Source organism: Hyaena hyaena, unplaced genomic scaffold (assembly GCF_003009895.1).
Source record: "Hyaena hyaena isolate Hyena2069 unplaced genomic scaffold, ASM300989v1 scaffold_1157, whole genome shotgun sequence".
NCBI classification, from domain to species: domain Eukaryota; kingdom Metazoa; phylum Chordata; class Mammalia; order Carnivora; family Hyaenidae; genus Hyaena; species Hyaena hyaena.
The window spans coordinates 1-24,845 of NW_024081749.1; the positions used below are offsets into that span (position 1 = coordinate 1).

The following is a 24,845-nucleotide window of genomic DNA, read 5'->3' on the forward strand; positions in this document are numbered from 1 at the left end:
ATTTTCCCTTCTATTTCTATTTGGCTATAGATTACATCCAACTGAAGCAAAAAGATTTTTCCTACTTTCTCTATACCCTACTCTTATTACTGACACTTTCCTATGAACTGATCCTCTGAGTTATTTGGTATCCACAAAGCCCAGAGTGTAAGTACTTTATATAGAAAACTTAGATTATATAGGTACTTTGTTTACTTATTAAAAACTGTTATTAAATTAGAATTCTTTTCTTTTCTTTTTATCAAACCCCAGAGTTGACCTATGGAATGTTGATCCCCATTCCCTATAAGGTAGCCACCAAGTGCCACAGATTCCTAGAAAGAGCTGGCGTTACTGCTATGCAAAATTAATTTTCTTTATAACAATGACAGCAATAGCTGACCTACAGAAGTAGGATGGTTGTTAATAAAAGGCTTGCATGAAAGAACAGGATGACTACCATAAAATGAACTCCTTTGTTCTGTTAACAAGTTGTATGGCACTTTTTTCCTTAGGAATAAGAGCACTGTATATTAGTGTATGCCAGACAGTAAAACTGGATAGTTTTAAGAAATGACTATTATTTGATAATGTTATAATGTGCATGTTTGTAGATTATTGTATTCCTTACTATAATTGCAGTGACTTTCTTAAGTGCATGAGTTCCTTTCTCTAGGTCTTATTAGTTTGTACAAATGCTTTATATTTACATGTTAAGGCCTCAATGTATTGCAATACATGGGTCTGATTTGGATACTAATTAAAACAAACAAACTATGTTAAATTAATAAACAGTTATAAGACAATTCTGGAAATGTGAATTCTACATGGATATTTGGTGATATTGAGGACTTAACTTCAGGTGTGTTAATGGTATTGTGGATTTTTTTTTAAGGAGAAGAGTCTATCTTTTAGCGATGGATATTTAAATATCTACATATGAAATGATGTTATCTGGGTTTTGCTTGAAAATCATCAGAGTAGAGTACAGGAAGTAAGAGGATAGGGATATTGATGAAACAATATCAGATGGTTATATCAAGTTTATTGTGCTGTTCTCTCTTGTGTGTGTGTGTGTGTGTGTCTGTATGTATATATATATGTATATACACATATATATATGTATACACATATATGTATAGTGGAAATTTTCTGTAATAAAAAGTTTTAGAAAATAAGGTCCCCATTCAGCTAGTTTTATTTGGTTTAGGTTCAAGATTATATAAAAGTTTAGTAATAAATTTCTCTAGATTCACTTTAATCTTTTCACAAATATAAAAACTATTATGACATTCCTCTTTTTATAAGGATATTATCTCAATTATTTTTCTTATCAATGCTTCCAGGAATATATTCCGTACTTGTGGCTCTAATGGCTGGCAAGGCAGAAGTAAGATATAATCCTGCTGTTATACAGCCCCCAATGATAGCAGAGTTCATCAGAGAACTCGGATTTGGAGCCACTATGATAGAAAATGCTGATGAAAGAGATGGTGTTTTGGAACTTGTTGTAAGTAATCATTTTTGTGTTATTAATACAATTTCCAAGAAAAATTCTGGAGGAGGATTCAGAAAATAGTTTCAAAGATATTTAAGGTTTGAGAAAATAAAGCATAAAAGGAAAATTAAGGAAACTGGAAAATAGAAGGATAGGATATACTTAATGGTGGCCTTAAAGCATGGAATGTAAGAAATAATCATATGTTTATTAAGAACCAACAAAGAAGAATTAGGTTTGAATAAATAAATAAAAATCAACTTTTAAAATACAGTATGATTCCTATCTAGTAGCATAGAAAAGAAGAAATTTCAACTGCATTGAAAGCTGAAATTTTGTAATGAAGTCATAAAACCAGGTGGAAGGTATATTGGTGTACCATGGTCATTTTATTTCTATACCTTAAACAATTAAAACAAAAAAAATTAACCCTGTACCAAAATTGGTATTAGGTCAATCAAAAATTTGAATGTAAAAAATAAAACAGTGAAATTACAAGAAGAAATATTTAGTGCCCTTTTCCCAGTCTTTTAGTATAAAAACTTCAGACATCAAGAAAATCAAAAGAATTGTACAGTGGACACCGTTATATACACCACTTAGATTCTATATTGGCATTTTAGTGTATTTGCTTTACTATACATAAGTCTGTTAATCCATTGTGTGAACAATTTTAGATTCACAAAGTTGCAAAAATAATAGGGAATATCTATGAAGCTTCTACCCAGCTTTTCCCAATAATAACATCTAATCTATCACTTAAAAAATAATATTAGAGTGAACATGACCTTTCTAAACATCATACAAACCCAAAAAGGAACGATTGATAAATTCATGTACATAAAAATTTATTTTTGGATGGAAAAACACCATAAACAAAGTAAAAAAAACAGGTAAAATAATTTATTTCTTATCATAGATGGTTAATTTTCTTAATGTACAAAGAACTGTTGTAAATCAGTTAGAACCAGCAACCCAAAAGAGAGATAGTAAAGGATATGAACTGACAGTTCACAGAAAATCAAAAACATTACCATTTTAATGGTAATTACCATATGAAAAGATGTTCACCCTCACTTGTTATAAGAATAAAGCAAATTAAAACTGCAATGAAATACCTTTTTCAACCTATTAAATTGGTAAAGGTAAAAAACAATTTTGTTAACTCTGTGTCATCTCTCATAGATTGCAGTTGGAGGGTCATTGCAAGCTGTCAACAGGGGAATTAAGCAATATTTATGAAAAGTAAAATTGTACATCCCTTTGCTTTTTATAGGAAGTTATCCTACAGACATAGTTGCATATGTATGAAATGACATGTATGCAAAGATGTTCATTATAGTATTTTGGGAGGGGGGAAGCGCAAGAGGAAGAGATGGGGAGAGGGGCAAAGGGAGACAGACAGAGGGAGAGAGAATTTCAAGCAGTCTCTGTACTTAGTGAGGAGCCCAATAGGATGCTTGATCCTATGACCCTGGGATCATGACCTGAGCCTAAATCAAGACCTGGACACTCCACCGACTGAGCCACCCAGGTGCCCCAAGACTTAATTAATTAATATTTAAAGTGAGAGACAGAGAGTGGGAGTGCGGAAGAGGGGCAGAGGAGAGAGAGAGGATCTTAAGCAGGTTTCCCACTTAAGTGCAGAGCCCAACAGAGGGCTCAGTCCTATAACCCTGGGATCATGACCTGAGATGAAATCAAGAGTCGGGTACTCAACCAACTGAGCCACCCAAGCCCCTCCGCCTGTATTTTTTATTATGGCAAAAGATAGGAAAAATCTAAATGTCAATTACCAAGGACTAGATACACAAATTACGATATGTCCATGCAGTGGGATATGAAGTAGCTATTAAAAAGAGTGGATAGCGGGGCGCCTGGGTGGCTTAGTCGGTTAAGTGTCCAACTTTCGCTTAGGTCATGATCTCGCTGTTCGTGGGTTCGAGTCCCGCGTCGGGCTCTGTGCCAACTGCCAGCTCAGAGCCTAGAGCCTCTTTCAGAGTCTCTATCTCCCTATCTCTCTGACCCTCCCCTGCTCACGCTGTCTCTCTCTCTCTCTCCTAGAAATAAATTAAAAAAATATTTAAAAAAAAGAGTGGATAGGTTTTTATTTTTTTATTTATTAACATTTTTTTCTTTTCTTTTTCTTTTTTTTTTTTTTACAAATAGTTTATTGTCAAGTTGGTTTCCATATAACACCCAGTACTCATCCCCACAAGTGCCCCCCTCCATGCCCATCTCCCCCCTCCCTCCCCACATCCATCAGTCCTCAGTTTTTGTCAGCATTCAAGAGTCTCTCATGGTTTGCCTCTCTCCCTTTCCCCTACCATGTCCGCCCTTCTTCTCCCCTATGGTCCTCGGTTAAGTTCCTCCTAATCCTCCTATACGTGCAAACATGATATTGTCCTTCTCTGCCTGACTTACTGCGCTCAGCATAACACCCTCAAGGTCCATCCATGTTTATTTTTAAGTAATCTCTACATCCAACATAGGGTTCGAACCTACAGTCTCAAGATCAAGAGCTGCATACTTCACCAACTGATCCAGGCAGGCACCCCCATTGGCTTTTATTTTTTTTAAGATTCTAAAGATTAATAGCTTTATTGAAATGTTATTCACATGCCATGAAACTCATGCTTTTAAAGTATACAACTCAGTGTTTAAAAATTTTTTATGTTTATTCATTTTGGTGAGAGAGAAAGAGACAGAGTCTCTCTGAGTAGGGAAGAGGCAGAGAGAGAGGGAAACGCAGAACCCAAAGCAGGCTCCAAGCTCTGAGCTGTGAGCATGGAGCCAGAAGCGGGGCTCCAACTCATGAACTATGAGATCATGATCTGAGCTACAGCCGGATGCTGAACTGACTGAGCCACCCAGGCCCCCCTAATTCAGTGTTTTTTTATATCTACAAACTTGCAGTTATCACCATATCTAATTTTAAAACATTTTTGTCAACCCAAAAAAGAAACCTCATGTTTGTTACTATTCACTCCTCATTCTTTATACTAAGCATTTGAGTATTCTTTCTTTTATTCCTTGGTCAGTCTAGCCAAAAGTTTGTCAGTTTTGTCAGCCTTTCAGAAAAACAATTTTTGGTTTTATTAATTTTCTCTATTTTCTCTTTTGTGAGTTTCCACTCTAATCTTTAATTTTCTTCCTTTTGCTTGCTTTATGTTTAGTTTGCTTGTCTTCTTTAGTATCTTAAGGTGAAAGTGTAAGTCATTTATTTGGGATCTTATTTTTTAATATTGGCGTTTACAAGTACACATTTCCCTCTCAGTAATGCTTTCATTTCAGGTATTATACTTTTCAATTCCAGACTGTCCACTGGGCCATTTATATAATCTCTCTGTTTATTGATACTATTTTCGGTGAGATATTGTTTTCATATTTTCCTTTAATTCTTCAGACATGTTTATCTGGCTTTTTTTAGTTCATTGGATTTTTTAAAAATTATTTTTGTTAGCTTCTTATCAAATTGGTTTCCATATAACACCCAGTGCTCATCCCAACAAGTGCCCTCCTCCATGCCTATCACCCCCCATCCCCTCTCCCCCACCCCCCTCAGCCCTCAGTTTGTTCTCAGCATTCAAGAGTCTCTCATGGTTTGCTTCCCTCCCTCTCCCCAACTGTTTTTTCCACTTCTCTTCCCCTTCCTCTTCTGTTAAGTTTCTCCTGATCCACTTATAAGTGAAAACATGATATTTGTCTTTCTCTGCCTGACTTATTTTGCTCAGCATAACACCCTCGAGTTCCATCCATGTTGCTACACATGGCCAGATTTCATTCTTTCTCATTGCCATGTAATATTCCACTGTATAGATAAACCACATCTTTTTGATCCATTCGTCAGTTGATGGACATTTAGGGTCTTTCCATGTTTTGGCTATTGTGGAGAGTGCTGCTATGAACATTTGGGTACATGTGCCCCTATGTATCAGCACTCCTGTATCTCTTGGGTAAATTCTTAGCAGTGCTATTGCTGGGTCATAGGGAAGTTCTAATGTTAGTTTTTTGAGGAACCTCCACACTTTTCCAGAGGGGCTGCACCAGTTTACGTTCCCACCAACAGTGTAGGAGGGTGCCCATTTCTCCACATCCTCGCCAGCATCTAGAGTCTCCTGATTTGTTCTTTTTTGTCACTCTGACTGCCGTGAGGTGGTATCTCAGTGTGGTTTTGATTTGTATTTCCCTGATGAGGAGGGATGCTGAGCATCCTTTCATATGTCTGTTGGCCATCTGGATGTTCTCTTTGGAGAAGTTTCTGTTCTTGCCTTCTGCCATTTCTTTACTGGATTATTTGCTTTTTGAGTGTGGAGTTTGGTGAGTTCCTTATCGATTTTGGATACTCGCCCTTTATCTGATATGTCATTTGCACCTATCTTTTCCCATTCCGTCGGTTGCCTATTAGTTTTACTGATTTTTTCCTTTGCTGTGCAGAAGCTTTTAATCTTGATGAGGTCCCAATAGTTCATTTTTGCTCTTGATTTCTTTGCCTTTGAGGATGTGTCAAGTAAGAAATTGCTGCAGTTGAGGTCAAGGAGGTTGTTTCAAGCTTTTTCCTCTAGGGCTTTGATGGTTTCCTGTCTCACATTCAGGTCCTTTATCCATTTTGAGTTTATTTTTGTGTATGGTGTGAGACAGTGATCTAGTGTCATTCTTCTGCATGTTGCTGTCCAGTTCTCCCAGCACCATCTGATATAGAGGCTGTCTTTTTTCCATTGGATACTCTTTCCGGTTTTGTCAAAGATTAGTTGGCTGTATACTTTTGGGTCCAATTCTGAGTTCTCAGTTCTATTCTACTGGTCTATGTGTCTGTTTTTGTGCCAGTACCATACTGTCTTGATGATGACAGCTTTGTTGTGGAGGCTAAAGTCTGGGACTGTGATGCTTCCCATTTTGGTTTTCTTCTTCAATATTACTTTGGCTATTTGGGGACTATTTGAGAAGAATGTTGGTGCAATTTTGATTGGGATTGCATTGAATGTGTAGATTGCTTTGGGTAGTAATGATATTTTAACTATATTTGTTCTTCCAATCCATGAGCATGGAATGTTTTTCCATTTCTTTCTGTCTTTTTCAATTTCCTTCATCAGTCTTTATGCTGTTATTCATACAGATCTCCTATATCTTTGGTTAGGTTTATTCCTAGTATTTTGTGGTTTTTTGTGCAATTGTGAACGGGATTAATTTCTTGATTTCTCTTTCTGTTGGTGTATAAAAATGCAACCGATTTCTGTACATTGATTTTGTACTCTGCAACTTTGCTGAATTCATGGATCAGTTCTTGTAGGCTTCTGGTGGATCTGTCGGGTTTTCCATGTAGTATATCATGTCGTCTGCGAAAAGTGAAAATTTGACTTCTTTGCCAATTCTGATGCCTTTGATTTCCTTCTGTTATTTGATTGTTGATGCTAGGACTTTCAGCACTATGTTGAACAACAGTGGTGAGAGTGGACATCCCTGTAGTGATCCTGACCTCAGGGGGAAAGCTCTCCGTTTTTCAGTGTTGAGGATGATGTTAGCTGAAGGCTTCTCATAGATAACTTTTATGATGTTTAAGTAAGTTTCTTCTATCCCGACTTTCTCGAGGGTTTTTATTAAGAAGGGATGCTGTATTTTGTCAAATGCTTTTTCTGCATCTATTGACAGGATCATATGGTTTTTATCTTTTGTTATTGTGATTTATCACAATGATTGATGGGTGAATATTGAACCAGCCCTGTGACCCAGGAGTGAATCCCACTTGATCTTGTTGGATAATTCTTTTTATGTGCTGTTGATTTCCATTTGCAAGTATCTTGTTGAGGATTTTTGCATCTGTATTCATCAAGGATATTGGCCTGTAGTTCTCTCTTTCTGCTGGGTCTCTGTCTGGCTTGGGAATCAGAGTGATGCTGGCTTCGTAGAATGAGTCCAGAAGTTTTCCTTTCATTTCTATTTTTTTTGAATAGCTTGAGAAGAATGGGTATTAATTCTGATATTAATGTCTGGTCGAATTCCCCAGGGAAGCCATCTGGCCCAGGGAAGCCATCTGGCTCTTATTCATTGGGAGATTTTTGATAACTGATTCGATTTCTTCACTAATTATGGGTCTGTTCAGATTTTCTATCTCTTCCCATGTGAATTTTGGTAGTGAGTGTGTGTTTAGGAATTTGTCCATTTCTTCTAAGTTGTCCAGTTTGTTGGCATATAAATTTTCATAGTATTCCTTGATAATTGCTTGTATTTCTGAGGGGTTGGTTGTAATAAGTCCATTTTCATTCATGATTTTGTCTCTTTGGGTGCTCTGTCTTTTCTTTTTGTGAAGCCCGGCTGAGACTTTTATCTCTCCTATTCTGAATGAGAGGCTTGCTTGATAGAGGATTCTTGGCTACATATTTTTTCTGTTCATCACATTGAAGATTTCCTGCCATTCCTTTCTGGCCTGCCAAGTTTCAGTAGATAGGTCTGTGACCACTCTGGTAGGTTTCCCTTTGTATGTTTGGGCCCTTTTATCCCTAGCTGCTTTCAGAATTCTCTCTTTGTCTTTATATTTTGCCATTTTCCCCATGAAATCATATGCCGAAGATCGATTCAAGTTACGTCTGAGAGGAGGTCTCTGTGCCTCTTGGATTTCAATGTCTGTTTTCCTTCCCCAGATTGGGGACGTTTGCTGCTATAATTTGTTTCAAGGACTCCTTCAGCACCTTTTCCTCTTTCTTCCTCTTTTGGAATGCCTATGATATGGATATTGTTTCCTTTGATTGTATCACTCAGCTCTCAAACTCTCCTTTCATGTTCCTGCATCAGTTTGTCTCTTTTTCTCGGCTTTTTCTTTTTCTATAATTGTCTTCTAATTTACCTATACTCGTCTCTGCCTCTTCAATCCGTGCATTGGATGTCTCCATTTTTATGCATCTCATTTTTAGCATTTTTAAATTCATGATAACTATTTTGAAGCTCCATAGTCTTTGTAGCAATAGTTTCTCTGATGTCTTCCATGCCTTTTTCAAACCCAGCGATTAATTTTATGAGTATTTTTCTAAAGTCTTGTTCAGTTATGTTACTTATTATCTGTTTTGAGCCATTCTTTAGCTGTCATTTCTTCCTGGAATTTCGTTAGAGGAGAGTTCTTCCATTTCGTCTCTTTGGCTAGCTTTCTGTGTCTTGTTAGTTTTAAAGCTTGTTATGCACTCTGCACCTGTGAGTACTGCTGTATTAAAAAAGGCTTTGGACTGTCTACGGCCTCTCTCTTCAGGAAGTGTTCTTTGACTGGTATCTCTTGGTCTCTCTTGTTGAGACTTTGTTTATGTTATTTCTGTACTTGTAGTGGTATTTGGCACTTTCCACCATGTTTACTTTGGCTTGTTTCTTGAGGTAGCCCTGGAGAAGAAAACAGACAGACACACAGGGAAGAAAGGCACACAAACGCACCAACAAATCCAACAAACAAGCAGACCAAAAGGGGGGAAAAACCAGAAGCAAAAAAAAAGATGATGGAGGGAAAACAAATAATAAAAAATAAGGAAAGCGAAGAAAAAAAACCCCAAAAGACAAAGAACAGTCTAAAACCATAAAACCAGAATTCCCAGCTTCAAATAAATAGGGTGTATGCAGTGCTGATGGAAGAGCATATACAAAGAGAGAAATATCAGGGCAGGGAGAAAGCAAAATTGGACAGTGACCAGCAGAGAGACTAAGAGGCTTAATTCAGAGAGAGAAAGAGGAGAATATGTTAAGAGGCAAGGAGAAAGAAGCAAAGATAATCTTACTCTGAGAAACTATATCATCTGTTTACTCCAGAGAGGGAGAGAGATAGAAAGATAGCAGTGGAGGCGTAGAATATACATCTAGGAAATGAATTAAATGTGACTGTTTAAGCAACCCAATGACCAGAGTGCCTAGTCCAGCAGAGAGGAGGGATACAAGTGAGACAACGGAAAATATATCTGAATAGAAAGGATTGATCTAGAATTAATCAGGGTAGTGTATACATGTTGGTGTTGCCCTGGGCTCCAGTTAAAATAAAAAAGACAGCTCTCCAGTGTGGATGGGCATGGTTTGGTGTAGGTACATCTTGCCTCCATTGGGGGTCCTGTAGGCTACTCCCTGAGGCCCCGCCTTGGTGTTTGTTTGTGCAGAGTAAAATGGCGGTTCCCGAGTCACTTCTCAAACCAAGCATTGCAAATCACTCTTTTGGGTCTGTTCCCTATGTCCCAGTGCCACGGACATAGCCAAGGTGGGCTGTTTTGTATGTATCAAGCCATGCCTCGTTCCAGATCTTAGTCCTTGTGCTTTATGATATTGCCTGAAATGTAAACCCTCAGGCCAAGTCCTTCCAAGCTATTTCAAGCCAGCTGCTTCCCCACAGGGGATGGAGCCCAAAGAGCAGCGGAGCAGTTTCAGGCCTCGTTGCTTCCCTTCCAGGTGGAGCGGGAGAACAGAGGAGCAGTTCCTCCTGGCGCCGCCTGGTACCCGGGCATCCAGCTCAATGTCAGCTCCGTAGCAAGAAACTGGATTACTTTCTTTCCCGAGCCTAGGTTTTTCTCTTCTCCAAGGACAGGGACAGTTCTATGAGCAGTTTCAGCCGCTCTTTATTTTCCCCTCGACTCACCGCGGCTCCCCGCAAAGGGGACTCCCTCCCCTCCCTCCGTGTCTCTGGGTCCTGGCCCATTTTTCTCTTCCCCAGTTCACACTCATACACCTATATGGTTGTTTTCTCTGTAGACTCTGTCTTCTTTTCCTCCCAAACTCCTTCCATTCTGTAAGGGTTCCTATGGCTTCAGGCCTTCTCCATTTGAGAGATGGGGGTGAGTGAAATGTACAGAGCTCCCCTACTTCTCTGCCATCTTGCCTCCCCTTGAATATATTCTAAATACCTGATTTAATATCTTTGTCTCATAAGTCCAATGTCTGGACTTCCTAAGGGACAATTTCTATTGATTGCTTTTTTCCCTTTATATGGACCATACTTTCTTGTTTCATCGCATGTCTCACAATTATTTGTTGGAAATATGTGGCAACTCTGGAAATAAGGGTCATTTCCACCTCTCAGGGTTTGTTGTTGTTGCTTTTTGCCATTGTTATTGTTTGTTTAGTGACTTTTTTGAAAGAATTCTATAAAATCTATATTCTTTGTTATATGTGGCCACTGAAGTTTCTGCTTGATTAGCTCAGTGGTCAGCTAATGATTGGACAGAGAGTTACTTAAATACTTGGAACCAGTAAGTCTCCCAGTCTTTGCTCAGGATCTCTGTGCATGCCTTCAACACCAAGCTATGCAGTTGTCAATTTGCCTTAGTCTTCACTTCCTGTTTCTATAGAGCCTACTGGTCAGCCTGAGGTGAGAGATTAGGACCTTTTAGGTCTTAGTATGCATACAGTCTTGGACATGTGTACAATCCTTTGCATGTGAATCACCTTCTAGATTTTTAGGAATATGTTGGAGGTCTTATGTATATCTTGCTTCCCAGTTTTTCCTTTAGGCTTTTTGGTTAGCCTATTGTTTGCCCCAAGTGTTATCGTTTGCCTTAGGCAGCTACAAGATTAATAATTACCTTGAATTATTTTTGACAAATTCTCCCAGGGAATTCACTGAGCTCCAGTCAGTGTGAACACAGACATCTTTGCAAGTGGGATGGATATTTCAGAGAACCATCAGCCAGATCGTATAATAACAGTTTCCTAGGAATGAGGTTTTGAAGGAGTTCCAACCATTTTCTGCTCTCTCTGGTGGCTTCCCTGATGCTGTTTTTCACCCTCACTGGGCTGCTAGTCTTCATGGCCACCACAGAGCTGGAGGGGAGAGGATGAGAATAAGGCAAATTATAATACAGATAATAGCACATATCTTGCTGTTTCATTGGGATTCATCTGATTTTCTTGAATAAATTCTTCCTGGATTGCTAAAAACTTTTATTTAATTTCAGTTTCTTATAAAGTTGGTTCTGTTTTTTGTTTTTTTTTCCATTTTTCTCACTGCTTTTATGGAGGGGAGAATTTTCAAAGATCTTTACCATTACTGGTATTCTTTCAGTACCTAATTCTTAAACTAATGAATATACTCTTTAGTTAGTTCCCAGCGTCTTTAAATGGTTGTTTTTTGAAGCTTTGTCGAATTTTATCATTGCGTTTTGGGGAAAGAATTTGCTAAGCTCCAAATACAGTCATTCCAGAAGTTCTGCTACTCCATTTTAGAATTTAATACCCAGCTGAACTGTAGCCTCACCCAAGAGGTATATAACACTTTTGTCATCCATCAACCTTCACTAAAAGTAATACTCAAGGCTAAAAAATCTATAGGGAAGCACAGCATTAAATACAAGAATCAATAGATGTCAAATCCTCTATCAGTGAGTATTGACAGGAAGAGGGAGACTTAGTGAGATCCTTTTCTATTTAACCTGTTGCAGCTGGGACCATATATTTGTTCAATGTAATTTTATATAGAAACCGCATTCTAATAAACATTTTAAAGCATATTAATAGTGCAGATAAGATCTTTTGTGTTAATCCCATGTTACAAGTCATGTTTAATAGAGGAAAAGGTAGATTTCTGGATAATAAAACCTTTGTCTTTTAACAGGTGAGAGGAATGACGTGTGCCTCCTGTGTACATAAAATAGAGTCTATCCTCACAAAACACAGAGGAATCTTCTACTGTTCTGTGGCCCTGGCAACCAACAAAGCACATATTAAGTATGACCCAGAAATTATTGGCCCCAGGGATATTATCCATACAGTTGAAGTAAGTGTTAAGACTTTGCATTTCTGTGTTTGTATCTTTTCAGTCAGCACTCCATTGAATCACTTCTGGTTTGTATCAGATAGACTGATAAAGATCAGGCCCCTCTGATTACTCTCAATAAAATCTGTCTCAAATTTAACATGTATTTACCCCCTTTTTTTCTTGGTGTTTGTCAGGAAGAGTCAGGCAAAGGCATATCGACAGTATTAATCAGGAGCAGACCGTAGGTATAACCATAGATCATTTTAAAATATTTAGAAATTGAAAGTAAATTACAATTTGTTGTAAGATTAATTAATCACTAAGAAAGCAAAGCATCATGCTAGATGCTTTGTTTGTTAGGTCAAAGCAAATGATGTAGTTTTTTAAAAATTTGAGTATAGTTGACACAATGATGTTACATTACTTTTGGGTATACAGCATAGTGATCTATAACTCCATAGTTATGCTATGCTCACCACAAGTGTAGCTGCCATCTGTCAGCATACAACACTAGTGTAGTACCATTGACTATATTCCCTATCCTGTGCCATTTATTCCCATGACGTACTCATTCCATAATTAGAAGTCTGTATCTCCACTCCTCTTCACCCATTTTACTCGTTTCCCACCTACCTCCCCCCTGGCAACCATCAGATTGTTCTTTGTATTTATAGGTCTGATTCTGCTTGCAAATGATGTATTTTTAAGTTAAAGTAAGGAATTCAAAAGACCAAACTCTTGTCTTGGTAGCAAATTTATCCTGTGATCTTCAATAAATCTTAAGTGGTGGTAGTACACGTGAGACTGCTTTAAAAGCTTTACTGTGGTATAGCCTTGGTGTAATCATGATCTGAAGATATTAATAGTTCAAATAAGATCCTATTAGTATAGATAATAATACCATTAACACCTTTGTGAAGCTAGCATTGTCAAGTATCTACTGTGAGCCAGTTACCAAGAATGCAAAGCTTCAACTCTTAATTTAATTCTCACAACAGTGCTGTCATCTTCATTTTGGTGGTGGAGAAACTCAGGTTGAGAGAAGTTAAGTTACTTGCCCAAAGTCACATAGCTAGTAAGTGTCCTAGCTGGGATTTGAGCCTTTCTTTCTGACTCCAAATTTCATGGTTGTTTTTTTCACTGTGCTACATTGCCAACAAATTTAAGATGACAGCATTTTTCTGACCAGTTGAAAATACAGTGTATGTTACTGTCTGTGCATATATTAGTCTTACTTATGTGTACTTATGTGTACTTAATACTTTGTTTTATTGAGGAAAATTTTTGTTCATGTTCTTTTTTTGTGATAGAATTAGAGTAAAGCTTGCATATGCAAAGACTTGAATAATATATTTAATATGGTGCTAGTTTTGTGGCCTATTAATCAGTTTTCTGTACTTGTTCAGGGGAGAGATGGATAGATGTCAAAGCTAAACTTTGATAGAAGTGATTAATGTACATTAATACTAGTGGATGACACTTATCTAAATATAAGATTTGTGATTTTACTATTGAATTCTGTCTTTATTACATCATCAAACACTGTCAGCCTGACCAAGCAACAGATTCTGATTTTTTTCTAACATTACTTCATGGAAGCTTTAGCTTACTTTTTGATGTAATGAGAATCTCTAGTGAGGACACCTGCACTTGAGTTAAATCATTAGTTTGAGAACAGTAGGATAGATATTAACTTGAGTTGGGAAATATTAATTTCTTTGATGAAAGATTATAAACAAACAAAAGAGAAGGAAGCACATCTTCATCTTTATATTCTCTACAGTGACTTGCATTCAGAAATTGAGTTGAATTGTTCTTAATGACAATACCATGACTTAGAATTTCTCTATATAATATTTATACATTTAGTGAAATAATTATTTTCTCATGAATTTCCTTAGAGCTTAGGTTTTGAAGCTTCATTGGTCAAAAAGGATCGGTCAGCAAGCCACCTGGACCATAAACGAGAAATAAGACAGTAAGTGCTTTTGGTGTGTCAGTGAAAAACAGATTTTGACTCCTTGTTATAAATTTGACATCTGTTGGCATGTCAGTTTTTATAGTGTCATCCTTATATTGAGTGGAGTGGTCACAATTTGTATTTCCCTATAGTACATAGACTCTTTAACCATAAGCTACTTATTCAAATGATTTTTCTTTTCTATGTAAGGTGGAGACGGTCCTTTCTTGTGAGCCTCTTTTTCTGTATTCCTGTAATGGGGCTGATGATATATATGATGGTGATGGACCACCATCTTGCAACTCGTCACCATAATGAGAGCATGAGTCAAGAAGAAATGATCAACATTCATTCTTCTATGTTCCTGGAGCGCCAGATCCTGCCAGGACTGTCCATTATGAATTTGCTATCCTTTCTATTGTGTGTACCTGTACAGGCAAGTGAAATGCTAGCAAGTATATATGTTAATAATGAAAAATAGCAAAATGTGACAGGTAAGGCTACTTTCAGCTGCAAAATAGATATTAGGCAGAAGTTGGATCATTTTATGCTGTGGATGCTTTATAAACTGAGTGGTTAAAGTAGATAATAAATTCCATTTAACTCCTAAGGATATTGTTTAATGGCAAAACAGAATAAGGGCTCAGTTCATATTTAGATATGAATTTAGCATTCATATCTGCTATTACATATAGTTGTATATTTAAAGCTAAAATAGATTTATTTAACTATATTTGTATTTAATATTCCATGCTAAATATATTAAAATTAATTATATTCATATTAGTATATTAAATGTTGTTTAATTATTAATTTAGTATATAAAATAAAATAATGGTGGCAATTATAATATTATGTTATTATTATTTTTATTATATCTCCCTGGCACTGAAGTTCATTAGTTGCTGTATGTTTGAGATAAACTTTTACTGTAGAACACTTCTATCTAATAAATCTATTCTGTTTTCTGATCCTTATAAAAGGTAATGATGATTTTAAGAAGATCTTAGTGTGTTTCTCTATACTAATGAAAAATAAGCTTCTCAGTTATGTTTACCAGTGAAAACAGCCAGCAGTTCCAATAGCTTGTGATATACCACTTAGGTTGAATTTTGGATAGGGGGAGCTGAGTTTTCCATAAAAAAACCTTGTCAAAAAATGTAATTGTTTTCTTAGTTCTTGTTTTTGCTAGCACTAAAAGAAAAATCCAAGAATCATCTGACTTTCTTTATATTATGGAATATCCATTGGATCATAGAGGATAGCTGCCAAGGGCTTCTACAGCAATTTGAATCCATACACACACATACCTGCTAAAATATAGACACTATTGTTTCAGCTTAAAATCCTTCCTTAGTGTTTATGGATTAGATAAAGGTCAAAGGAAATGAACATTGTTACTGTATCTTTGTTACTAAGATAAACATGTGAATTTCAGCATTTTTTAAAAAGCAGTAATTATTGTTTCTGTATTATAGTTTTTTGGAGGCTGGTACTTCTACATTCAGGCCTACAGAGCCCTGAAGCATAAAACTGCAAATATGGATGTACTGATTGTGCTGGCAACCACCATTGCATTTGCCTACTCTTTGGTGATTCTTCTGGTTGCAGTGTATGAAAGAGCCAAAGTAAACCCTATTACTTTCTTTGACACACCTCCTATGCTATTTGTCTTTATTGCACTAGGCCGGTGGCTGGAACATATAGCAAAGGTAACGTAAGAAGGGGTGACATTTGTTACAATCGTGGGTGGATAAATGATCGTAATATTTTCTAGACCAATTATTGGAAATATGTGTTGATTATATAGTTAACAAAAGAAGTACTTCTGTTTTGGCAATATTTTAAGTTAAATACTCCTTTAGAAGATTTACCAAATATATGGAATTAATACTGAAGATAGTATAGTACATTCATGTTCATTTAAAGAGACATTTGATAAATATTTTTTCTACCACATTGTTAACAGGCAAATTGATGTGACCATAGGATTTAAAATAATGATGGAAAGAATATTCACCCATAATCCCATACTATAATGGAAATTACTTTTCTAATTCTGCTCTAGATACCTTTATATTTTAGTGGCAAACATAGTATACATACCAGTTTGTAGCCTTAACATTATATAGCTTTTTCCCCATTTTTGCAGTCTAGATAATTACTTGGTATTTTCTGAATCATATTCTGGCAAATCATTGTGCTGTCAATAAACCATTCTGGTTTTGTTCTCAATTAGATTCTTTCCAGTTTTAAATTTTAGATAAACTTACATTTAACAGATTCATGTTTAATAGTAGTTTCTATTGAATTAATATCTTAGGATAAATTATAAAGTATATGAGTGAAGACCATAAATCTTTTTATGGCTCATGCTACATATTATAACAATTTTTTTTTATCAGTAAGGGTATGTTTGTAAAGTAGTTTTACTACAACTTCATCGGCATTAACTCCTGTATAAATTCTTGCTAAGTCAATGCATTAAATGGTATCATAGAGTTGCTTTCTTTTGCATTTCTTCCATTAATATCAAGGGTAAACATTTTTCCACATATCAGGTATTTTATTTCTTATATGAATTTCCTAATCATGTCCTTTGCTCATGTACCTGAGTTCCTGATGCTTTTCCTATTAATTTACATTATTTATTTATAAATTAGACCTAATATATTTTATATTTTGTATACTTCATATTTTTGAAGTGAAATATTTTCTAATTTGAACTAATTAATATTCCTAAAATTATATTTTGGGTAAGTATTAAGTATTATATCTTTATTTTTGGTAAAACGTGAGATTTTTCTTCCTTACCATTATTAACATTTTTTTTTTTAATTTATAGGGCAAAACGTCAGAGGCTCTTGCCAAGCTAATTTCACTACAAGCTACAGAAGCAACTATTGTAACACTTGACTCTGATAATATTCTCTTGAGGTATTTATTTTCATTTTTCCTCCTTCTATTTTTAAATTCTTAAAAAAATATCAAATATACCCAGAAGTAGAAGGGTATAATGAACTCACATAATCTATTTCCCAGATTTAAAAGTTATTCACATTTGGCCAAACTTCATTTCTGTATCTTTCTGCTGTTGTAGTAGTATTTTAAATTCCAGTCATATTCATCCAGATGGCCAACAGACACATGAAACGATGCTCAGCATCCCTCCACATCAGGGAAATACACATCAAAACCACACTGAGATACCACCTCACGCCAGTCAGAGTGGCTAAAATGAGCAAATAAGAGGACTCTAGAAGCTGGCGTGGATGTGGAGAAACGGGCACCCTCCTACACTGTTGGTGGGAATGTAAAATGGCGTAGCCCCTCTGGAAAACAGTGTGGAGGTTCCTCAAAAAATTAACAATAGAACTCCCCTATGACCCAGCAATAGCACTTCTAGGAATCTACCCAAGGGATATAGGAGTGCTGATGATAGGGGCACATGGACCCCAATGTTCATAGCAACACTCTCCACAATAGCCAAAACATGGAAAGAACCTAAGTGTCCATCAACAGACGAATGGATCAAGAAGATGTGGTTTATCTATACCATGGAATACTACATGGCAATGAGAAAAAATGAAATCTGGCCTTGTATAGCAACATGGATGGACCTTGAGGGTGTTATGCTGAGCGAAATAAGTCAGGCAGAGAAGGACAAATATCATATGTTTGCACGTATAGGAGGATTGGGAGGAACTTAACGGAGGACCATGAGGGAGAAGAAGGGGGAAATAGTGGGGGAAAGGGAGAGAGGCAAACCATGAGAGACTCTTGAATGCTGAGAACAAACTGAGGACTGATGGGTGTGGGGGGGGAGGGGCGAGATTGGCATGTTGGAAGGCACTTGTGGGGATGAGCACTGGGTGTTATATGGAAACCAACTTGACAATAAACTATTTGTAAAAAAAAAAAAAAAAAAAAAAAAGAAGAAGAAAGAAACCAGCTTGACAATAAACTGTAAAAAAAAAAAAAAAAAAATTCCAGTCATACTGTCTTACTGCTAAATATTCCTTAAAAAAGACATATTCTCATGTAACTATAATACCATATTGCATTTAACAAAATGAACAATACCTTAATATCATCTCATATAGTGTGTATTCTCATTTCTCCTGTTGTCTACCAGAAGTTTAAAGTTTCTTTGTTTGAAATAGAAATCAAACAAGGTCCACGTGTTGATGCATTTGCCTGACATGTTTCTTTTAATCTAAAACACCTCTTCCCTCTCGTTCTCTCTCCTTTCTGCCTCCACCACCCTCTTTCCTTCCTTCACCACCCTCTTACTCCCACCCACCACCACCCCAACTTCTGCCATGCAATTAACTTGTTAGAGAACCATCCATCAGTTGTCCTGCAAAGTATCACACAGTCTGAATTCAACTCTTTGCTTCCTTGTGTTGTCATCTAACTTGTTCTCTAACTCCTATGTTACCTGTAAACTGGAAGTTAGAGCTAAAGGCTTGATAAGATATCAGTCTTTTTTTTAAAGATTTCATTCTTTTGTATTTCTCATTTGAATACTTATAAAACTATGTAGGCAAATTTACAAAATAAATAAATTGTTTAGTTAAGTGAAACCCATCACATTATTTTCTAAAACTTTCATTTATTCATTCAGTGACTATTCAACAAACCCATAGGGTATGTGTTTTGTGCCTGGTACCGAACTATTCCCCAACAGTGAACAGGATTAACATTGTAGCTCCTAGCTTAAATGTTAGTTGTAATTTCCATTGGTAGCAGTTATGGAGCTAGAAGCTTGACAGTAACCAACAACCTTGCATGGAAGGATGAGGGTAAGAAACATTATTTCCCAATGCTTTTTATTTTTTTAATTATTTTTTAAAAAGTTTTAATTATTTATTTTGAGAGGGTGGGAGGATTAGCAGAGAGAGAGGGAGAGAGAGAGTCTAAAGCAGGTTCCACACTCAGCACAGAGCCTGATGCAGGGCTCAATTTCACAAGCACAAGATCACGACCTGAGCTGGTATTAAGAGTCGGCCAATTAACCAATTGAGACACACAGGCACCTCAATGCTTTTTATTTTAACTCCTATGCAGTGAAGAACAAGTGGATGTGGAACTTGTACAACGTGGAGACATCATTAAAGTGGTTCCAGGAGGCAAATTCCCAGTGGATGGTCGTGTTATTGAAGGACATTCTATGGTAGATGAGTCCCTTATCACAGGTATATTCTTTCAGAGGATCATGACATGAAAGTGAATCCAAAGTGATAATGAAAAATAGGAATAAAAAGTGGAGAGCCTTGTTTTTGTAGAAACTATGGAATGAGTAAATAATGAGCAAAGAGAATATGAATTCTTTTTAAGACTGTATTAAATCAATTTCTGCAGATTTACTTTGTGTTTTTAGTTATGCTACTGAAAGCTTTTTTCACTGAGGATTGTTAATTACTAGAATGTGTAGCCAAAGGAAGTTGTCTCATTCTAATGCAGAGCCCAAGAGACTTTGGCAGATTTTCCTGAGCAAATACCTATTTTGTTTTCCTTCTCTAAAGACTGGGTCTGGTCTGAGCTGGCACATGACTCCAGGTGTTCCACATCAGGGTATGCTATAAGAAAGTAGTTTTAGAGATCTTAGCTAACTAAGGCCAACCCAGAACAGAAGCAAAATAATACCTTCCCTGCCTTAACCCTCAGGATAACTCCAAAAGAGGCTCAGCTTATGGATTATGAGGAAATAATTTAGGACTCTGTGTTTCTCAGTAGGGTGCTATTGCCAATTCAGATGGGACAGTTCCTAGTTCTGGGGAACTGCATACATATTGTAATATATTTAGTATCCCTGACCCTGGCCCACAAAATTGGAGCAGCACCACATACTCCACCGGTAGTTATTACAAACAAGAACTCCCACATTTCTAAATGCTTCTTGGGAACATATTGAAAACCAATGATCTGAGACTAGGGTGGAGCTTTAAAAATGTCTGCCTATAAGAGTTGACTTAATAGGTTTTTCCAGTTTAAGATATATATCCCTGGGTTTGGCTCAGAACTGACATAAGGAAAAAGGGAGGGCAACTTTCACCTAGGCATTTGTCCATATTCTATTTCATGAAGAATCTCTTTTCTGCATATTTTTGACAATTAATGAATAACAGCATGTTTCAAGATAGTATTTATTAATGTTCACTAAATTTGTCTGTACTCCTTTATACAGGGGAGGCAATGCCTGTGGCTAAGAAATCTGGCAGCACAGTGATTGCTGGTTCCATTAACCAGAATGGGTCACTACTTATCCGTGCAACCCATGTTGGAGCTGACACAACACTTTCTCAAATTGTCAAACTTGTGGAAGAGGCACAAACATCAAAGGTAACTTAACTCCCTAGGAGAAACAGAAAGAATTTTTTTAAAGGGTGCTCAGTATAATCTTGATCTAGTTTTTTATATTTTTATTTGATTAACTCTAGTTGCATTAATATGGAGTTTATTTAAATATTTGTGTGTAATACCAAATAATACTCTATTATAAAAAGAGACCTTCGTACATGTATTATTATTATTATTATTATTATTATTATTATTCTAGGCTCCTATCCAGCAGTTTGCAGACAAACTCAGTGGCTACTTTGTGCCTTTTATTGTTATCATTTCCATTGCTACCCTCTTGGTTTGGATTATAATTGGATTTCTGAATTTTGAAATTGTGGAAATCTACTTTCCTGTAAGTGACTTGTAACAACTCTTTTCCATATGTAAAACAGTTGGTGAATCTTTTGCATAAACTATTAGTTGGAAAATAATTTTAATAATTACTAGTAACTTTAAGGTCCTGGAGTGGGAGGATAATAAGAACAACATTTGCATTTCTAGAAATATAAAAGATTTCCTTCTGGAAAGATTTTTTTTCATTATGACTTGTGATTTTCCCAAAGCAAGTACTGAACTTTTATATTTTATACCAGCCTCATTCGAAACATAACTGCTTTCTTGAAGCACTATAGATATATTGAGAAAATCCTTGGGATCTCAGCTTTTTTCCCAATATATCATCCAGTATATCCTCTTATTTAACTTACATAAATAACTTTCATGAATCCTGCAAGTTATGCAGGATGGGCATTATTAGAATCTCATTTTATAGATGAGGAAACTGAAGATCAGTGTGATCGTAAGTCAACCTAACACGGAATCTGAATCAGGTTCTAGGCTCTGAGCTGTCAGCACAGAGCCCAACGTGGGGCTTGAACTTACAAACCATGAGATCATGACCTGACCCAAGTTAGACACTTAACCAACTGAACCACCGAGGCACCCCTAGAGATAACCTTTAAGTCACTTCTGTTATCCTCGGTTTTGTCATCTGTAATGTAGTGATAATAATACCTAAATTGCAAGATTGGAATGAATGTAGGTGAAAACATGCACATATATATTAAAACATAAGCTTTCATATCTATGAACGTCCCTCCCAACTCTGTTTCTATCTAGATAAATATCTCTTAGATGAACACTTAGTTTAAGTATTTGAGAGCTTTGTAAGAGCCTAGCACTGTAAAGCCATTACTACTAAGAAAGTCTTACTTTGTTGTGTTTCTTTATTTTAAAAAATACCATGCTGTACACTGTTTCATGTTGTTTGTCCCTTTATTTATTTATTTATTCATTCATTCACTCATTTTAAATGTATATTTTGGGTTTTTTTGTTTTTTTTTTTGTTTATTTTTAGGAGAGAGAGAGACAGCGTGAGCAGGGGAGGGTCAGAGAGAGAGGGAGTCACAGACTGAAACAGGCTCCAGGCTCTGAGCTGGCAGTCAGCACAGAGCCTGACGCGGGGCTCGAACCCACGAACCATGAGATCATGACCTAAGTGAAAGTCGGACGCTTAACCGACTAAGCCACCCAGGCGCCCCTTAAATGTATATTTTGAAAGTGAGAAAGATAGAACATGAGCAGGGGATGGACAGAGAGAGAGGAAGACAGAGAATCCCAGGACTCGCAGGGACTCAAGACTCAAAAACCACGAGATCATGACCTGAACCAAAATCAAGAGTCAGATGCTTAACCAACTGAGCCACCCAGGTGCACCTGTCCCTTCATTTAGAGAACAAGTAGAATCAGGAGAGTGAGGGTGAGATGTAGGGCCTTACTGGGGACCTGAAGAAAAACTTACTGCCAAGAAGGACATTTTGAAGGTTTTGTTGGCTAGAAGATGTATCTCTGGGATCTCACTCCTAGGTATTTATTAAAGAGTGGAAAAGAATTAAATTAGGGCTAGGGAAACACAGCAAGTCTCTTTGCCATCTCTATTGATACAATAGACTCTTTCCAGTTTGGCTACGACACTGGAATCATCAGGGCTCCTGAGACAATTATGAAAGATTTTCTCAATTACTCTTTGGAAAAGAGATTAGAAGACTCTCCCACTGAGGTGGTACTCACGTCCCTCTGGTCCTTGTCTGTGGCCATCTTCTCCATTAGTGGTATGATTGGCTCCTTTTACATTGGACTTTTGTCAACCACTTTGGCAGGCATGATTCAGTGCTTATTGACAGCCTATTGGCTGTTCCTGGTGGTTGCCTTATGGGGTTCTCCAGAGTAGCAGAGTCTGTTGAAATGCTGATCTTGGGCCAATAGATTATTGGTCTCTTCTGTGGATACTGCACAGGTTTTTTGCCCATGTACATTGGAGAGATATCTCCTACTGCCCTATGGGGTGGGGGGAGCTTTGGCATTTCTCTAGCTGGGCATTGTTGCCAGGATTCTGGTGGCTCAGATTTTTGGTCTGAAAGTCATCTTGGAGACTGAAGAGCTTTGGGGCCCCTGTTCTTAGGCTTCATCATCATTCTAGCTGTCCTACAAAGTACAGCACTTTTCCCTGAAAGTCCTAGATTCTTGGTCATTAACAGAAAGGAAGAGGAGTGTGCTAAGGAGATCCTCGAATGATTGTGGGGCACCCAGGATGTGACTCAGACAGGACATCAGGAGATGAAAGATGAGAGTGCTAGGATGGCACAAGAAAAGCTGTGTTGAGCTATTCAGAGTGCCCAGTTACTGACAGCATATTGTCATTTCCACCATACTCCAGCTCTCCCAGCATCTCTCTCAAATGCTTTGAGCACAGCACTGCTGTGTCGTTACTCAATAGAAGTCTTCAAAGATGCAGGTATTGGGGAGCCAGTCTATACCACCATTGGTGTGGGTATGGTTAATACCATCTTCACTGTAGTTTCTCTGTTTCTGGTCGAAAGAGCAGGAAGGTAGACTCTACTTCTGATTAGCCTTGGAGACATGGCTTTTTGTTCCATCCTCATGTATGTTTCTTTGTAATTAAAGGCCAAGTATAATTGGAAGAGCTTTGTCTGTATTGTAGCTGTCTTGATCTTCATGCCTTTTTTTGAAATTGCCCCGGGCTCCATTCCCTGGTTTATTGTGTCCAAACTCTTCATTCATGTACCCCACCCAGCTGCAATGGCAGAGGCTGGTTATTCCAGCTGGACCTCCAACTCTTTGGTTGGGCTGCTCTTCCCCCTCAGCTGGATTCTATTTAGGAGCCTACGTTTTTATTGTCTTCACTGGCTTCCTCGTTATCTTCTTGGTCTTCATCTTTTTCAAAGTCCCTGATACCCATGCCAGGACTTTTGAGGAAATTACATGAGCCTTTGAAGGTTAGGTAAAAGAGGCCACTAGAGCTGACAAAGGTCTCATTGTGGAGATCAACAGCATCCAGCCCATTAAGGAGACCACCACCAGTGCCTAAGCCATGCCTCCTTCCTGCCTCCCTACCAACATGAAAAAGCAACCTCTCCCTGAGTGAGAGAGAGAGACCTCATCAGATTGTAACCCATAACTGTTTCTGAATACTGCTACTTGATTCCTTTCTTTTCCTAAGCACTCAGATGAACCCAGTGCTGAGGTTAACTGTTATCGACAGTGGGTTTTTTAAAACATTTTATCTCTTGGACATTCTCTTCTGTTTAGGAGAGACCATATGAACCTTCCTTCATTTCAGGAGTAATTGGCTGCTTGGTGTATGACAACTTTGCCAACATTTTCCCCTTGGGTTCTAATATTACCTCAAAAGGGCATATAGGAGAATAAGAGTAAGGTGCACCTTCCCCAACCCCAGACTTACCAGAAAGCAAATGTCCAGGAGTGTGGAGGGCAGAGAAGAATTAAATAAGAGCACTTTCCTCACTTCCATACAGCTCTGCAGAGAAAATTAACTTGAGTTTTATTTATCTTCTAGTTTTATTACATAAATATTTAGTTCTTTAAGTGTAAAGTAATTTTATCAAGTAATGGGAACATAAGGAAATTAAGGTTAGAGGGAAGTGCTTAAAGAGAGGTTATAGTTTAGAAGATTTGATATTGGAAAAGTAAAGGTGCACTAAACAGGAGTATTTCTTAGAGAGAAATGTAATATGTTACTGCAGAGTACATGATACGGTGTGTGAGGTTTACACATTGCCTCTTAGCAATTTCCGTCCTTCAGGTGGAAACTCTCCAGTTTAACTTCTCAGGAAAGTTCTGTGCCTTTATTAAAAAGCTACTGGTCTCGGGGCGCCCGGGTGGCGTAGTTGGTTAAGCGTCCGACTTTCGCTCGGGTCATGATCTCGCGGTTCATGGGTTCGAGCCCCGCGTCGGGCTCTGTGCTGACTGCCAGCTCAGAGCCTGGAGCCTGTTTCAGTCTGTGACTCCCTCTCTCTCTGACCCTCCCCTGCTCA

At 37.4% G+C, this 24,845-nt stretch overlaps 1 protein-coding gene and 1 pseudogene across 1 annotated transcript in view; both read left to right on the forward strand.

Annotated features, from left to right (window-relative positions):
* Window positions 1–1,325: 1,325 nt before the first annotated feature.
* The window catches only part of ATP7A (ATPase copper transporting alpha), a gene marked incomplete at its 5' end in the record, with an annotated part of 81,726 nt that continues 58,206 nt past the window's right edge, over window positions 1,326–24,845 (forward strand). The window contains 9 exons of the mRNA XM_039222366.1: window positions 1,326–1,489; window positions 12,042–12,203; window positions 14,087–14,163; window positions 14,356–14,581; window positions 15,624–15,857; window positions 16,991–17,082; window positions 19,216–19,343; window positions 20,336–20,490; window positions 20,708–20,842. Coding sequence (XP_039078297.1) covers window positions 1,326–1,489; window positions 12,042–12,203; window positions 14,087–14,163; window positions 14,356–14,581; window positions 15,624–15,857; window positions 16,991–17,082; window positions 19,216–19,343; window positions 20,336–20,490; window positions 20,708–20,842 — 1,373 coding nt within the window. The remainder of the gene's footprint in view (window positions 1,490–12,041; window positions 12,204–14,086; window positions 14,164–14,355; window positions 14,582–15,623; window positions 15,858–16,990; window positions 17,083–19,215; window positions 19,344–20,335; window positions 20,491–20,707; window positions 20,843–24,845) is intronic.
* LOC120224150 lies at window positions 21,211–23,878 on the forward strand (annotated as a pseudogene).